We start from the raw sequence: 18,415 nt of genomic DNA on the forward strand, positions 1-18,415 counted from the left end.
ACAGGGGTACTGCTCACACAGAAGTTTTGGGATCCAGTCCGACGCCTGGGAAACTCAAAGGTAAGGAATCTGCATATAGACGTGATCTCTAACAGATAATTTGTCACTGAAGGGAAGTAACTTTTTCATTAGCGCACCTCCTCGACCTCAATCATCCATTGTCAATGTGTGCAAGGCGTTGGTTTTCCTGGTCTTCCGAGATTTGCCTATTATGCCCACATGCTCAATGAGGACTTGGTATGACCAACATAGGGCTATACCAAGAAAAAATCTGATGCTAAAATACAACATGAATCCTACATTTCTGGATCAATGAAGAACAACTTCTAAAACAGAACATTACATTTTTTTTTATGTCACATTGCTTTCGAATGTAGTTTTTTTTTTTGTTTGCAAAGAATTGAATCACTTTAGGTGAAGTGACAGGTAGCCCGGTTTGTAACATTTTAACAAACAGCCATGAGTTTGAGAACTATTGATGGAGCAATTTATAGCTCCTTTTTCAACCTTTGAAAAGCTATCGTTTTAAGTCTTCAGGATAGTTTTGCTCTGGAATGTGAGGTGGATGGACTGGTGTGTGGTATCATATTACATCTCAGTTTACCAAAATACTCTTAATGTGTAGAGTTCTATACCAGGAGACATGTAATTTCGAAAATCCCAATAAAGTGTATGCACATCTGTTTGGTGAAACATCACTAATCCGCAACTGTGATTTTAATTTTCTGCTCTTTCTTTTTATCTTTTCCTGATTTTCAACACATTGAAAATATTGTGATAGATCCATCAGCTTTGTGGTGATGATTTCTATAGTTTGTAGTGAATCATAAGGTAATATCTTCACCCAAAACAACGTCCTTGGCGTTTTTTGGTCTACCAATAAGCAATTTATTTCTAGTTAATTGGTGATATGAATATGTTAACATATACATCGAGTGGGCATTAGTTCAGCTCCAGGCGAGTATTTCTCTTACACCTCATGGTATCGGCTGTTTGGATGTGTCCTTCTAAATTGCATGGCAATGCATGAGAGTGTTTGCCTCTGGAAAATACATTGCCAAAACAGATTGTTTATACATGGGAAGTCTACCATGTCTAACCTGACCTGCCTAATCTGTCATAACTGCATATCATACCTGGCCAACCATACTCTACCTATCTACCGTACCTTCAACATGCCCAACCTATCTACAGTACCACACATCACTACCTAACATATCTACCACACTTGACCTACCGTGCCTGTGCAATAGCTATTTACCATCTCTACCTATTTTACTATACTAAACTAACCATTACTGTCTAACCTACCATTCCTAATTTCCCATATGTCACTCTTTCCCTTCCTACCTTCCAGTCTACCCTACTGTGTCCAACCAAAGTTACCTACCATATTTAACAGATCATACCTAACCCACTGTACCTTTCATACTGAACCACAATAACAGTTTACCATAACTATTTCCTATACTTGCATAGTTGTACTGTTATACTAAACAAATGCATACTTTGATAAAAATTAAAAGTGCAGTATATCTTGCTTTCATTTCCCATTGGCAAACTTAAAATTCTATTGTATATTTTCCTATCGTAATTTTTTTAAGTACATGTATGCATCTGGAACAATTTAAATATATTTCAGAACTGAATAAAATATAGCAAGAAGCTAAACCTATTGGCATTGTCAATGCATATTTAAGGTTTGTCTCCCTTTTTCCATGCAGGAGATTTATGGGTACAGCCTATGTCGTTGGAAGCTGGGTGTGGCTGCAATAGGGGTAGTATGTACTGGTGGCTTCCTTCTCCTCCTTCTGTACTGGTTGCCTAGGTGGCGTGTGAAAGCAACATGCATCAGGACGACCCTAAAGGACTGTGATGTGGTATTACTAAGGACAACGGTAAGCCCTTACAATGTGCTCAATACATTTACTTTGCATATTTGATAAGTAAAACTGAGGAATACTCACCGATTTATGTAGGCCTGTTTCAGTGTTTGTCGCAGCAGGCACAAGAGAATTGTGGGTAATGTGTGCTGTATTAGTCTTCTCCAGTCAGTCATCAGCCTGTACCTGCCTGTTTACAAAGGATTTAGGGCTGAATAATGAATCATAGGTTGGGGACTGATGATTCCTAGCACAATTTGTCAATAACCTCTTTGAGATTGGTCAGAGCTGGAGTTACAAGAATACCAAGTGTATCCTCAGGTGAAAGCATGATTCATGGCCTACTCTTTGTATGAATCACGCAAGTTTGAGTCTAGACTGGACTTGCATGGGACTTTATTCTTCCAAAGTAGCTATAATAAATGTCAAAACTGTAGAAACCTATAGCAACAAACTAAGTTTAGATGATGTGCATTGAAGTGGCAAATGGGTTGTAGAAGGCACAGCAATTAAATCAATACATAGTAGGCCACAATTTGGTCTTTGCCATTTCTATCAGTGTATCCTTGTGTGGTCTTTTCACACGTGCATGCTAGACCAGATTCTGGAGTATTGGGTATATCTGTAGATCTCCAAGATGTGTACTTTGGTATGTCATCAGGAAGAACAGTGCTGATTTTTTAGGTTTATAGTTAGTGGTCACATTTTTTGTACAGACATCTACCGTTTGAGCTGACCTCTGTTCTCACAGTTTTCTCAATGCATCTTTCTGCAGTAGTGGCTCTTCTTTAGGTTGTCCATATGTACTTGTATTTATAGTTGATAATTAAGGACCATTCTCCCAATGCTTACAAGAGTCTTTGGTCTGCCATACTCCTTGAACTTGTTTTCATATCAAATCTAAAAAAGTCTCATGTTTTCCTTTCTCAGAGGCTTCATTGTATCAGAATAGGGATGGTCTCTTTCCCACTACAGGAGACGATAACCTCCATGAAGCTTGAAGTAGACAATTTTTGCAATTGTAATGTAACTTATCTTTTAATGGTAACTTCATTGGTTTTTAGTTCGTCTCCATTTTGGACCACAGCTTTTATAGGTCAGCATACACATAATTAAGGGTGACAACCCATCGAAGCAACTGCACAAGATTCTAACAGAATGTCACAATACAGAGTGCTAAAATCCAGGGACCCCAAAATCCCACGCCATCTGTGACCAAATATCCATGATACCGGTCTCAAAAATTGGAAAGATAAAAAAAAATATATCAACTACCATAAGGACAAACAACTACAAATTCTCCTATGTATGACATAACCGTTGCAAAGATGCACACCATCAATCTTCCATCTTGCACCACTTTCAGCACCATCACTGAGCAAGAATTCTACACCTTATGAACATCAGAAGACCATCAGGATCACTGTCCAACCCAGCCCTTCAAAAATCTTTAAATATGTCCTTCTTATAATTTGTGCAGAAGAAGTACCTAGAAGCATACTGTACAATCCCTTGGACTGTAGAGCGTTTTCATCCCAGTTGAAAACCACTATCATTAAACCACTAGTCAGGAATTTCGACCCTTCTTTCCCAGAAAACTAATGCCTCTTTCTTGAACAATCTATTTGACAGAGCATTTTTTACTGAACTCTCCAATTGTACAGAGTAAAACAATTTAATGTTGGATCAGCAGTCTAAATTTGGGCCTGGTAGGGCTGCAGAGTGCCTCCTTGTATCAATAAGTGAGGATGTAAAACTCAGTGTTGACCAGAACAGAGTGGCTGCCCAACTGCTACAGGACCTACCTGCCATATTTGACATTGTCCAGTACCAGAAACTGAAGCAGAATCCCATCATGTCAGAATATGCACAAATTCTAAAATGGATTTCTTCATACCTCAAAGACGTAACATTTTATTCCTGACACTTTTCATATCTGCTGCTCATACTCCACTTTCTGACTTCCCTAACGGATCCATCATCTCTTCTCTCCTATTCACCCTCTACCTAATTCCCCAGCTGGACATATTTAGATTGTACAACCTTACCAGTTACAACTATGCAACTTATAAGTAAATCATTCTAATGGATGGCCAAGAAGACTTCTGTTAATCAAGGCAACCTGATTGCAGCTGTGCCTTAGATGCAATGATGATTCTCCACCTAAAGCTCAAAACCACAAAGACTTATTATGACATGTGAACATCACCTGCTGACTCCCTCATAGACTAACCAATGTGATACTTCACCACATACTTTAAAGTTGGAAACCTAGAGATAACCTGGACGTTGATCTATCCCTGATGCTGCATGCCATTGCAGTCACAATGAGCACATTCTGCACAATGAAATTAGTGCAACCCATCTTATATTTTAGATATCGACTAAAAGTAGAAACTATCCTCAAATATGTGATTTAAGGCTTCACTGTGTCAATGGCATATATCTTGGCACCACATCTTACATTACAAAATATGACAACCACCAAGCACTGCAGCAAGACTGCTCCTGTGCTTCTATGCCTGAGACCACATGACACAGGTTCTATAAACACTTGACTGGCTACTGGTAGCTAGACAATGTATGTTCAAGGTACCTGCTGAAATTTAATTTGTGGGTTTAGTTGTCCTTTTCTTTGGGAGGCTGTATGGATGATGCACCCAACATCAGACACTGCCCTTCAGGGAAGCACTGTGTATTGCCCTGCCACCTTAAAATAAGAAATCCATGGTAGATCCCATTTTCTTGTTACAACCCACCCAACTAGAACTCCTGACAGCCAAAATCAACACACAAAAGATAATGAGAAAAATGCTGGCAAAAACAACCTGTTTCAGCCTATTGAGGCCTCTTCATTCAGGTGCAGCTTGGTACAAGTGGCACAGTGAGTGGGGCACCGTGTCTGAGCATACCCTTCGCCATTTAGGGTGTAACATCAAACACATAATAGGCAATGGGAGGAATTTTTGCAAACAGCTAAACCACGCAATGGCTTGGGGTATCGTTCAACCCATTCATTTGTTTTGCCTACCATGGCCCTCACATTAGACCCAGCCATATGCATAGTAGCCTTGTTCTTGCTTGAACAATTAGTCTGAACTGCCAAGCCAGATCCTCTATCAACTGCTCCTGGATTGGGTGTGTTCCGCTTCAGAGAGGACTTGATTTGGCAGGTTGGGCTGGACTGTTTCTTTTGAAGCAGGGTCAAGACTTATTTACACATAACTGTGCCCAAACTAGAGTGGCATGGAGGACAAATTCTGATGGATTGAGATGCGGCCTTGAGTAATTCCCAGTTTTTCAAATAACTTGAGCTACAACCATCACTTGTTTTGTATTCTTCAGTGTTCCTGACATAAGATTAATCAGTAGGAGCAATTATCATTTCAAGTTCCATCAGGATAAGTGCAGTCAAGAGCTTTGGAACAAGCCCCACCAGTACACCATACCATAAAGACCAACACCGGACACCCTACTCAAACTGGGGAGCTTTGCCCAGCATACCCTCGAAATGACCTCAGTATACAGCTGCAAGATGATACCTTTGCTATCCTAACTGAAGATATATCTCTCATCCCAACATTAAAAGTACCTGCTGCAGCTCAGCACAAGGAGATTCTCATCCTGAGATTGAGAACGCTAACCATAGCCCGCACCCACACATCAGTCATAGTACATGCCTAGACTTTCTAATCGTCCATCTAGTCTCAATCTGATACAATCCATATCAGCATATATGGTATAACAGTTCACTACCTGATCCCACATTCAGTGTGACAGGATTCCATTGTATAAAAAGACAAAACAGATTATTACAACTCAGTGCATCTTGGCAAATCACTTTACTTCACAGAATGGTAAGCATATAAAGGACTTTAAGGCAGTTTTATCTAACAAGCTATTGGATCCTCCTCACACTCACTACACCAGTTACTCCCAGGGACCCATAAAATCCCAGAGTGGACAACCTCTTGCCACAGCCAGCAAAGGAAATCACAATGAAAACGAAGAACAAACTAAAAAAAAATAAAAAAAGTAAATGCACCTGCAGAGCTAATTGGAGCTGCCAGAAAACCATTGACTATAAAATAAAGAAATTAGCGTCCCTCACACTTTCTCATCCCTCAACCAGACAAGTGCCTGGTTCCGTAACAGGATAACTGCACCTCAGTGTCACCATTCATGACCTGGACAGAATGCCCTCATAGGATCAATGGGAAGAGAAAACACCTCCAACCACACACCCATACAGCATAGCTTTCTATCTATAAGGATAAGAGTTCGATCCTCACAGTTTTGGCAAGTGCTGTACAAATGCTATAGTACAGTACAGTAGCAGATGGTGAGTGCGAGCCCCAACAAACTAAAAGCCAGCAAAGCCTTCTGGTACTGAATTCTTCAAAGCTATTAGACAGACATTTAAAGAATCACCAATCTGTATTACAGTTTGGAAACGGTTCAAGCTAATTTTACTTTACAGGACATCTGATTGCAGGCTTGTCAGTTGACGGTAACGTTATTTTAAAGTGAGTATTAGTTATAACATTGGGTATGCCGGCTAAAGGGTGTCTAGTGTTCCCAATCGTTAGTTACTAATCAGTACTAATGTGACTACAAGAGGATACAATTAAATATATTTAGAGCAGCATAAGTCTGTAGAACAACCAAGCAGACCAGTGAAGGTGCATTCAGAGGAGAAAGTGGCTGGATATTTCAGTCAAGTATGCAAAGCCTTTCTAGAAGCGTAAGTAAAACAACAAATTGGATAGTGCTAGTTATGTAACTGGTGTGGTGATGGGAGCGGGTGGTTTGTAAGAGGTTTGGAAAAGGACGTTTAACACGTGTGAACCAACTGGTCAGATTTTACCATGTTGTAAATTGATTATTTATGCCTGTTTTGTTCTAAGAGTCCCTACATTAAAGAGGGAAATATTGCTGTCTCTTTCCCACAACAAGAGTAATATGCTGTGATAACACTGTATATTCCAATCAAATGACCATTGCAAAGCTCAGCTTTATACTTCTGGTTGTTTACGTATGTGGTTTACAACGTGGACTCTTCTACAAATACAGCTTGCTGGAAGCTTTGCTAAATTCTTTCATGGTTTTTTTCTGCCTTCATCTCTCAAGATGTTTCCACTAATTCAAGTCTGCAGGGTAATCGCACACTTTGCACTAATCGATATTACGTTCTACTGTCAACTTGTGCGTAAATCATGAAATCTATTTTGAGCATCCCGTTCTTGCATTTATTTTGCAGGAACACAACATTCTGAAATTTGTAATGTTCAGGTGTAGAAATTGAATTAGAAAGAAAGTTCTTCAATTAGGAAACAGTGTAAATCCGCACTGATCCATAAGCTACATTTTATACTGTAGAAAAGAGTTATTGGTATTAATAGATTTCATATACAATTTTTCTGTTTTATTAGCATTTTCTGTATTGTTCCTTATCAAGAAAGTTACAGAAGTTAAAGGATTTTTTGTGGAGGCCTTTGGGTGTATGTAAAGTGTCTCGGCATGGTCCGTATTTTGAGAAACTGGAAACAATGACTCTGAAACAAATTTCAGATAACCTATTGGTTTTTTTTTTTTTTTTTTTGGTTGAACACACCAACATCGCCCATAGACTAATGGAAAGCAGCATTGGATTGCCTGCTTGGGAGTTCATATTGGTAATATCTTAAAAATACACTTGACAGCAATCGGCATTAGACTCCCTAATTTCCTAATGACCACATAATCTACCTTGGGTCATTATTCTAGTCTTTGAAGAGCTTTATTTAAGCTCTAGGCTGAACATTTTCCGGTTGCACTAGCATCTTTCATCTCTATTCTCTTGCAGTATATGCAGTGGATTTCATCAGAAAAGGGGAATACGTCTGGCAGAAGATGTAGTGTCTTGTCACATGCCATTTTGATTTATTCTGTTGAATGTTGTCTATAACATGAGTAACTATCCACCCTTCTTAGCACTTTTGGTATCACAGAGCCTAGCGACAAACCTAAGGTCATGTGTAAACTTGAGGAACCACGTTTAATCATTGTCAACATTGTCTTTAAGCCATGGCTGGCATTATTCCATAAAGAATCTTGGAACTTCCTTTCTGCATTTTTTAGCATATTCGAATTGATCTGGTCATTCACCAGTGCCCAGATTCTTTAGTTCCTAATGTGTTCCATATATGGATTTATTTTTCTGATGATGCCTGGCTGAGATGATTCAGAGGCTATTAGTTGATGTATTAATTTCTGAGAAATATTATCTGTACTGGTCTCTGACTGGGGTATTTCATAAGGATGTAAAATTTTCTGATTTATGCTGTTGGATTGTACTTGCACTTCCATCTCTGTGGCCTTGCAAAATAAAACCTGGGGGGTTTCCAACAAAAGAAGCTGAGATAGTAGGTTGCTGTGCCCTCTTGTTCATACAGGAGCAGGAATGTGTGTTTTGGCTTTAACTCTAGTTGTCGACTTGATAAGTCTGGTCTGTGGGGCTTTCTAGTTTGCTGATTTGTTTTTCAGTCTCACACCTCACTGTTCCCTAATCTTTCGCCTCTCGCAGACTTCTACATATGGCTCTCACCCCTCTTTTTAATCAACATTGGCATCTCAACTAACATCAGCCATCACACCGAAGCTTCATTGTCTTGTCTTCCTGAGATCCGACTCTCTTCTGTTAAATCACCAGAACAACTATGGTCATTCCCATCTACTCCTTGATTGAGCATTTTGTTAAGCTCTAGCCCCTCTTTTTCAATCAATCAATCATATTATTTGTATAGTGCAGCACAATCACCCCTAAGGGTATCTGTGTGCTGAGGGTGCCGTGTCTTTGTCTAAAAGCCACGTCTTAAGTCCCTTCTGAAATCTGCCAGAGAGGGGGCTGTTCGGAGGTGGAGGGGCAGGTTGTTACGGGATTTGGCTGCTATGTAGGAGAATGAGCATCCCCTGCGATAGGTGCGGGGTGTGTGTGTGCGCGAGGTTGAGCGAGGCTGAGTTCAGTAGTCCTGTGGGGATGTGGAAGCTTAGTTGATGGTTAAAGTAAGATGGTCCTTGGTTGTGTAGAGCTTTGTATGAGAGTGTGAGGATATTGAAATGTCATCTCTTCTGGCTAGGGTGCAAGTGGAGTTTCCTGAGAGGGGATGGTGATGCTGGAGCGCCTGGAGAGGTTCAGGATGAGTCTGACTGCGGTGTTCTGTAGAGTCTGGAGTCTTTTGAGCAGCTGGGAAGATATTCTGGTGTAGAAAGCGTTGCCATAGTTGAGGCGACTGGTGACCAGGGCGCCTGTGACGGTTTTTCGGGTGTCGGTAGGGATCCACCTGAAAATCTGGCAGAGTACTTGGAGGATGTAGAAGTTGGAAGGGGCGACTGGGTTTTTCGAATTTTGGGAGCACATTTTGGGAACACAGTTTTTTGATTGTGGGAACACATTTTATGTGAATCTGGGACTCTGGGATTCTGAGACCACTTTGACAAAACATACCTCTCGGGAGATGAAGGGGTCTTGACCTGGGCAAAGGCATGAGTGACTCGTAGGGTTGTGTCTAGTGTAGATGTGGGTTGTGGCTAGTGATGCTTGTTTCTGGTTCAGGGAGAGCCTGGCTGTTTGGGATGGACTGTTCTCATGGGGATCAAGGTCAAGACTGATTTGCATATGGCTGGATCCAAACTGGAACGTCATGGTGAGCAAAAAAACTGATGGATTAAAACCTGATCTGTGAAGGCGGGTAAACGTTTGATTTGTTCCGAATTCTGTCCATCATCTGTTCTTTTTGCATTAGTGTAGCTGTCAGTCAGGCTAATGGAAGCTACAATGGGCAGAACAATGGATTAATTTCCCTTACACACCGACACTCAGAAAGTTTCCCAAGTTGCTTCTTAGTCTGCCGCCTTTCTTCTTGTTCGCTTTTTTGTCGCCAAGATTTCATTAACCCAACTCGGAAAGCATAACATCAATTAGTGGCAATTTATTGAATATACAGGGTGATTTTTCTGAGTTACAGTGAATGGTTCGCATTATCTTCTTAATTCGCCAGGGATCATGCCTTTAGTTTTGAATAAGAGAACAAGATGAAAGCTCATCCGTGCATTTTATTCATTCAGCCTGCCATTTGAATCATAAGCTCTGACACATCAGTCTTTTTTTATACTTTCTGTCTCCAAATGTGCTGCAAAGGTTGTGCTGGTTCTCTAGATTGCCATATGTAGCACTGTTTGTATGCAGATAGCCGCTGGACTAAACTGAGCTATATTGGATTAAACTTGCCTTCTCTGTATAAATATCACTTAAGGCCTTGGTTTTGATGACAATGAGATCGTACGACACCTTTGAGAAAATTGTGAAAACTTGTGTATTTTGGACTTCACCTCCCTAATGAAACATTGCTGTGTAGTTTTGGTCCAGATGTCAATTTTAATAAATTAATTTGTTTAAAAAATACAGTAAGCACATTTGGAATTCACTTCTTGATAACTACTAAATGGAGTTTTCAGTTATATTATGTTTAATTTCTAATTTTTCGTAACCTTTCCCTTGTATAGGATGAATTCCAGAGATGGTTTTGTGCGAAGGTCCGTGTTCTTCTATATACAGGAAAAAATCCCTTCCAGTGTGTTTATCCAGAAGAATCACAGGAAAGCAAAGTGTCAAACGGCCATGCTGTTCATTTGCCAGACAATTTGCACGAAGAGGGTGAAGATAACTCAAAGAAACAGCCTGATGCTCCATTGCAGGAGGTACTGGTGAAGTTCTCCAAATGCTTCTGAGTAGAAGATAAGAATGTGGCTCTTTTCAGGCAATAAAAGATATTTTCTCTGTCCTTACTCAAAAATGTATGTGTTGATAGATACTTTATCTCAGGAGTATCCAACCAGTAGATTAGGAGTTTAGGAGCTTAGGAGCTTCTCTTAGCTAGCTAGTAAGTAACCCATGGAAGGGTAGCTCAACCTTAGATCATAGTGGGGGTCTGGGCACATTGAAAGAGATAGTGCAGGTCTTTTTCAGACCCTTGGAGTCTAAACCAGCTACACCATTGGCAGGTCTCCACACTAACAAATAAACACACACACTGGAATCCTGTGACAGTGGGATGTTCTGCAACATGACCACCTATCTTCGCTCACAGTCTAATAAACTTACATTAAGATTGCTCATGCTGCAGGCATAGCTTTATGAATCACACCATGTAAATGAATACTTGACCATGAAATGATGACAAAAGAAACAAGAATCAAATTGCTTGTGTGCTGGGATGCAAGGGGTGGTGATCTGTATTCCTGTTTTATGGGAGCTCAAAATTTGAATATTTTTGGATATGGCCATATTGTAACCGTGATAATATTCATCAGTAACGCATAGTGATAGCCATTTATCAGAAGTAGCTCCCATCATAGATAAAGTTGGTGGTCCCTGATTTATCTACTTTACATTGTGTACTAGTACGTTGGTTTAAACAGAAACAGATCATAGTGAGAAAAGTTGTGCTTCGGTCCTTTTTTTTTTTTTTTTGTAGCTATAATAGGTCCCAACTGTCTGGTAAGTGAAAGGGACTCCCAATTTTGAACTGACTGCTTTGGTTCGGATTTGTCGATATACTACGTTGCTTAGTGAGTGTAAATGACAAACTTGCATCCAAATAGAAGTATCAACGTCCATCTAGGCTAAAGCTAGGATAAAATGTTTCCATATTTTTCAGCAAAAGGGTACTTGATCACAGAGGAATTTTGCAGTTAGGCATTTTCCTAGCCTTGTTCGAAGTCTTCTTTGTTGGTTTAGTACCGATCCATTCAGTTCCTTCTTGTGAAGGAAATAACGTGTGACAAGTAAAAAAAAAAAATAAGAAAAAAAAAAGTTTTACTTAAACCTACTATACCATTACACCTGAATGTTTCTAGGCTCTCGCCTGCCCTGCATAGATAGTATTCTGCGTGCTTGTTGGTATATGAATATAGTTTGATTATTCAGACAAATATGTATTTTGTATGCTCAGCTTGTGGCAAGTATGTTTGTTTTGCGTGTAATTCGACTTGTCAAACGTTTGTTTTACAGGTTCGCTATTTCACACACCACAGCGTGACATACTTCTGGAATGACCTGGAACAAACGTTTGACTTTTTAAGGTAACTATATTCGACTAACACTTGAATGCATTCAGCCTGTTATTCATGGTGAAATGTGGTGCCTAGGAGCCAGTTATTCCAGAACGTTAACTCATGCATTCAACCTACTTTGACAGGCATGTCAGCTGATGACGAAATTGTACTCTAGATAGTATTCTAGCTTTGAGCTTTTTTGCATCAAGATGTTCTCTTAAATAAAAAGCTTTTGCTTTTATATTCCCAAGTCATATTTTTCAATAAACCCCCACATTTAACTATTTCTGCCTACAAATGCCTGTTTCAAAAGACTTTACAGAGATTCTGCATTTTTATGAATTCAAAGTCACTCGGATTTACTGAGCCAAGTGACAGTAGCCAGTGGCAACAGTTTAAACTACCTAGCTCCGTTGAGCAACAAAGTGTTATGCCACAATGACAAATTGACAGCATGCGTGGTGAGTAGTTTAAAATTATCACTTGATGTTCATTGAAAAGTAATATTACCTATGCAAAATTGTCACCACCTTAGAGAATGTGGTTCGTATTAGTAGAATTCCAACTGAGGGCCAGATAGACGTCAACTTCACCGAATGTCAGTATCTCTGTATGGGATGTTCTTTTATTTAACATAAATAGGGATCATTTACTGAAGTTGATTTTTATCCTGAAAATGGATTGCCTCTCCAGCCTTTATGAACCAATGCCATCTACTGACAAGAGCATACATTAAAGGTGACTGTCATGTACCAATAATGCCATCAAGAGGTACTAGTGATAAGATGCTAAAAAACAAGACGCACAAGTAAAAAAAAAAAGTCACAATGTACTATAACATTTGGGTATCTGAACTAAAAAAAGAATATAAAACTGTAAATAACATCTCTGCTCCTGCAAGGTATTATTTGGTCGTTCTCTGATCAAGTCAGCATACTTAAACTGCTGCTCAGCTCCATCTAATTTTGACCTGAACTGAATATTGCAGGCAAATTACATGAAGTGGGCATGCCTAATTGAATGTTTGCCTGCAGAACCATACGATTTTGTAAGTTTCAGGAAGCAATCTATACGGTGGTGTATACATATGTCAACATTTTTACAATAAGGGAAGACTAACTGCATGGTTCCACCTTGAAAGGTAGCATCAAGTAAATTGACAGTGGCTATTCAGACGTGGAGCAAATGCTGTTCACTTTTAAAACTGGTATGCGTTTGGTACTCTTCGATTGCAACAAGGGAACAAAGCATAGAGCTGAATTGCATTCACTTCACGTTCTTGAAAGCAGGCGGAACAAGCTCCAAGAACATAGCAAGGGAACAGAAAGGTCTGTGATAGTAGCTGGTGGTGAGTTTTTAGTACAACCTTTGAACTACGTAGAGCTTATATAGCTGTCTCTTAGGAGGAATGTGTAGCTTTTGTTTATTCATGGCTTGTAGGTAGGTACACCAGCCTTCTTTAAAGAGCTGGTCGACAACTTGCTTTGATAACCTTATCGCATGGTTTTTATCTTTGTAGTGGCAGATCAGTCTCAGACTTCGATATGAAACATACCTTCAATAACAGGCCACAGATGAGCACAGTTGATTACTTGGACCAGCTGAACTGAAACCTTATGGTTGGTGTGGCAGTTGAGGCATGACCTGCAAGTGATCCCAACCCCACCAGCTCTACATCTTCCAACTAGTGTTTTTAGAAAACTATCATCATACACTTTGGGATGTGATAATGTGCAAGTCGCAAACAGTGAGCGAAGGACCATTTAAAGTACTACGCCCTTTTAGAGCAAATTTCATTGCGACTGGGTTGACATACCCCAACCTTGCCACTTTAGATCCACACCAACTAATTGCATTGCACTTGATCATTTGTGAACTCACCTCGCATCTCACTAAACCCATCCCCAGTAGGAGGCCACTGAAGCCCAAAGTGCACCCATTGTTCGATAGAGATTGTAGAATATCCAAGGTATCCCTTGTGACGACTATGAAGAACAGGATTCTAGGGGCACACTAATATCATAGAAGATATTATAAATCCATCATGGCTTTGGAAAAGTAAAATTGGGAATACACTAGATATTACAGTTTAAGCAGCCAGCTCAGGTGACAGGGAGCTTTACTGGCAACTGTGAGTAAAATGGTAGTAAAAGGCCACCTTCAAGCCTCAAGCACATTTAACACAAGACCGTGGGTAGGAACACTATTTGTCCCAGTACTGTAAGATCAAGAACCAGGCTTGTCAACAGTCCCCTTGTTTTACCCTGATTTCTGACTGTTCATCTTAAGAGCCTTTCACATTAAGTGAGCTTCTCTAAGCAATCAGCACACAACAAAGGGGGAATTCCTAGGCACCAGTAGTGTCACAGAAGACTTAAATATAAATCTCACCCTTTGGTATGGGACAACTATGTATTTGCTCCTAAGCAATACAGTTCTGAATGGAGACACTACCTAATTCCTGGGTGAGTGCCAAAATAGTGCTGCCAACACACCACAGTGTTTTTTTTTCATGCATCCTTATTACCAGATTGGAATCTTGGGTTTAAGATTATAACAGTCTCTCAAACTAGTAGGATCGTTTTAGACAAATACAGTGGAGGGGGTTCTTCTGGTTCCGCCTGAGCCTGAACAAATAAATTACACTCAGGAAAGTGCCTGTGTACTTTGTGATTGTAGACCTGTGATATGCCATCACTAACATCCCTTGACATCTTTGGAGCTTTGCTTAGCATTTTGGAAAAATGCACCATGGCAACTATGTCACGGTTCATTGTGGTCCATCTGGGGAAAATTGTAGTCTAAACCCTGTTACCAGGAGTGTGCATCAAAGATGATCACTGATTCCATTGCGGTTTTCTCTGTTTATTAACAAAGTAGTGGAGTTAGTGAGTATGGATACCATTTACGCCCTATTATTAGATGTCTCCAAAGTAGCAACCCTGCTGTTCGATGATTATGCCTTATTGATCTTGAAGATACCTGCAAACCCTGAGTACCTTTTAGATGTGTTTGATGAGTTTTGTATATTAAAAAGGTTTGCCATTAATACCTCCAAAACTAAGCTGATGACTTCAGACTGCAGAAGGGCTTCAGGAGCACCTCTAGATTGGATAATTTGCCTCTGGAGTTTGAGAAGCCTGTACCAAAATCCTTAACTAAGTTTCATTAGACCAAGAAAGAAAAAAAATCACATTATGATGTCTAGGAATCTCCTGCCAGAGTGCGCAAGAGGAGCTGAGCGCTTTGCTAGGAATTTCTAATGCCAAAATGCTTCACTTAACCTCTTAAATGCGGGCGTCGGCCACTGGCCGACGCCCACACACCCTCCCTGGTGCGGGTCACGACCAGTGGCCGACACCAGGAAGGGCATTAATAAATCCTCGGGTGCGTCGCACCCGAGGATTTTTTTTTTATTTTTTTTCCCCCCCCGGGAGACACGGAAGCTACCGTGTCTCCCCCCGCCCCCCACCCGCCCCTTTGTGACGTCAGCGCGCCGCAAGGCGCGCTGACGTTGCAAAGATGTTTTCCCCATGAAAGCAGGAAGCAGCCTTGCGGCCGCTTCCTGCTTTCATGGGGAAAACGGCCTTTTTCACGTTCGGGAAGGCCTCGTAAGAAAGGGGAGAGTCTCCCCTTTCTTACGAGGCCTTCCTGAAAGTGTTTCCTGGCCCCCGATCGCAGCACAGCTGCGATCGGGGGCCAGGAAACACTTTCAGGAAGGCCTCGTAAGAAAGGGGAGACACTCCCCTTTCTTACGAGGCCTTCCTGAAAGTGTTTCCTGGCCCCCGGTCGCAGCTGTGCTGCGATCGGGGGCCAGGAAACACTTTCAGGTTTCCTGGCTCCCCCGATCACAGCACAGCTGCGATCGGGGGGGTCAGGAAACATTTTGAAAAGGCCTCGTAAGAAAGGGGAGACTCTCCCCTTTCTTACGAGGCCTTCTGAAACTGTTTCTGGCCCCCGATCGCAGCTGTGCTGCGATCGGGGGCCAGAAACAGTTTCAGAAGGCCTCGTAAGAAAGGGGAGAGTCTCCCCTTTCTTATGAGGCCTTCTGAAACGGTTTCCTGGCCCCCGATCGCAGCACAGCTGCGATCGGGGGCCAGGAAACCCCACTAGACACCAGGGATTTCACTTTTGGGGGGCAGCCCCCCCCCCGGAAAACGGGCCGCCCCACCCCCCGGCATAATTTTCCTAAAAAAATAAAAAGGTAGGTGCTGTGCTGCGATCGGGGGCCAGAAACAGTTTCAGAAGGCCTCGTAAGAAAGGGGAGAGTCTCCCCTTTCTTATGAGGCCTTCTGAAACGGTTTCCTGGCCCCCGATCGCAGCACAGCTGCGATCGGGGGCCAGGAAACCCCACTAGACACCAGGGATTTCACTTTTGGGGGGCAGCCCCCCCCCCGGAAAACGGGCCGCCCCACCCCCCGGCATAATTTTCCTAAAAAAATAAAAAGGTAGGTGCCCCCTGGGGAGGGGGGGGGCGCGATCGCGCCCCCCCCCCCCCCCCCAGGGGATTTTTTTTTTTTTTTTAAAAATTAAAAAAAAAAAAAAAAATGAAATGACAGGGGGTCGCCCGTGGGCAGGGTGACCCCCTGTGGGGGCAATTTTTTTTTTAGATGTTGTAGGGTTTCCCTGGGGGCCATTTTGGCCCCCAAGGAAACCATACAACAACTAAAAAAAAATATATGTATATATCTATATATATATATCTATGTAGATAGATATATCTAGGTACATGGATATATCTATAGATATATCTATGTAGATATATATTTATATATATATATATATAGGTAGATCTGTATCAAAGAGATTTATAAAGCGCGCTACTCACCTGTGAGGGTCTCAAGGCGCTGGGGGGGGGACGGGGGGAGGGAAAGGGGCTAGGAGGTTCACTGTTCAAAAAGCCAGGTTTTGAGGCCCTTCCTGAAAAGAAGTAGGTTTTGGGTCTTGCGAATGTGAGTTGTGAGTGCGTTCCATGTTTTGGGTGCAATGTAGGAGAAGGATCTGCCCCCGGTGGTGGTGTGTTTGGTGCGGGGGTCAGAGGCGAGAGAGAGGTCAGCTGAACGGACGTTTCGTGTGGGGGTGTGGAAGGTGACTCTCGTTGAGGTAGGCAGGGCCTGTGTTGTGGAGTGATTTGTGTGTGAGGATGAGGATCTTGAAGGTGATCCTTTTGTCAATGGGGAGCCAGTGGAGGGATTTGAGGTGTGGAGAGATGTGTTCGTGTCGGTGGAGGTCGAGGATGAGTCGTGCTGCTGAGTTCTGGATGCGTGTAGTTTGCACTTGAGTTTTAGAGTGGTGCCGGCGTAGAGGGCGTTTCTGTAATCAAGCCTGCTGCTGATGAGTGCGTGAGTGACAGTTTTTCTGGTCTCTGTGGGGATCCATTTTAATGTTTTTCAGTATACGGAGTTTGTTGAAGCATGAGGAGGTAAGAGCGTTGATTTGTTGGGTCATAGAGAGGGAGGAGTCTAGGATGATGCTGAGGTTGCGTGCGTAGTTGGCGGGGGTGGGTGCAGGGCCTAGCGTGGTGGGCCACCATGGGGGGTCCCAGGTTTTTTTGGTGAGGGCCAAAGAGGATTATTTCGGTTTTGCTTGAGTTGAGTTTCAGGTGGTTGGCTGTCATATATACATCACTTTTGTCAATATGTGTGTGGTTTCCCTGGGGGGAAAAGGGTCCGACTTGTCTAGTGGCAGTTTTAGTGCCATAAAGAAGCGCAGAAGGTTTATATGCCTACTGCAAAGAGCACATCTGTATTTTATGTAAATAGCTGAGTACATTAGTAAAGTCTATGGAGAGATGAAGGGCACTTTTGCTGGGTGGTAATGAGGGAATCCGAGGAGGAGGGAGTGGGAGCACCAATAATGATTGTTGGACTGGGCGCAGGAGGTGCTAAAGACTGTGACGAATGGTATGTGACAAGGTGTTTTTTGAGTGTCTTGAAAGTACGTGCTGATTGAGGGAAGAAGCGCAGGTAAGGTGGCCTCTACTGTTGCACGTATCTCACACACACCATCGATTTTGTGACTGTCTACGTAGGCTAGTGTTTTAGAGCAACAGTTTAGCCAATAGCAGAGATGGCATCTTGATGGATTACTGCTGCCTGCACTCGGGTTATAGAGGACCGCTCTGACATAGGATCAGAGACTGAGACATCAGATACTGAGACAGCATCTGAGGGATAGGACAATGGCGCAGACTCTGGGAGTGATTTTTCAGTCAGAGGAGTCCCATTCGAAAACTCCTCTTCCAGTACATTATGAGGGAGGTGATGAGGACAGTCCTGCTGTCCCTTCGCAAGCTGTTCGTGCAACTGGGTAATAGTGGGTTAGGCCAACCCAGAGAGCAGGTGAATGCGGCGGCAAGCAGAGAGAGAGTGCTCTCTTGGGAGCTCACCAATTTAGTTCAGCCCCAAATTCCACCACCCAAATCATATTGTGGAGAC

At 42.0% G+C, this 18,415-nt stretch overlaps 1 protein-coding gene across 7 annotated transcripts in view; it reads left to right on the forward strand.

Annotated features, from left to right (window-relative positions):
• Window positions 1-18,415, forward strand: part of ATP13A3 (ATPase 13A3) — a 429,788-nt gene that overhangs the window by 80,168 nt on the left and 331,205 nt on the right. For all 7 annotated transcript variants that reach the window (XM_069213169.1, XM_069213167.1, XM_069213166.1 and 4 more), the window contains 3 exons: window positions 1,725-1,898; window positions 10,428-10,622; window positions 11,935-12,005. In XM_069213169.1, coding sequence (XP_069069270.1) covers window positions 1,725-1,898; window positions 10,428-10,622; window positions 11,935-12,005 — 440 coding nt within the window. The remainder of the gene's footprint in view (window positions 1-1,724; window positions 1,899-10,427; window positions 10,623-11,934; window positions 12,006-18,415) is intronic.

This window comes from Pleurodeles waltl, chromosome 11, assembly GCF_031143425.1.
Source record: "Pleurodeles waltl isolate 20211129_DDA chromosome 11, aPleWal1.hap1.20221129, whole genome shotgun sequence".
Taxonomy (NCBI): Eukaryota; Metazoa; Chordata; class Amphibia; order Caudata; family Salamandridae; genus Pleurodeles; species Pleurodeles waltl.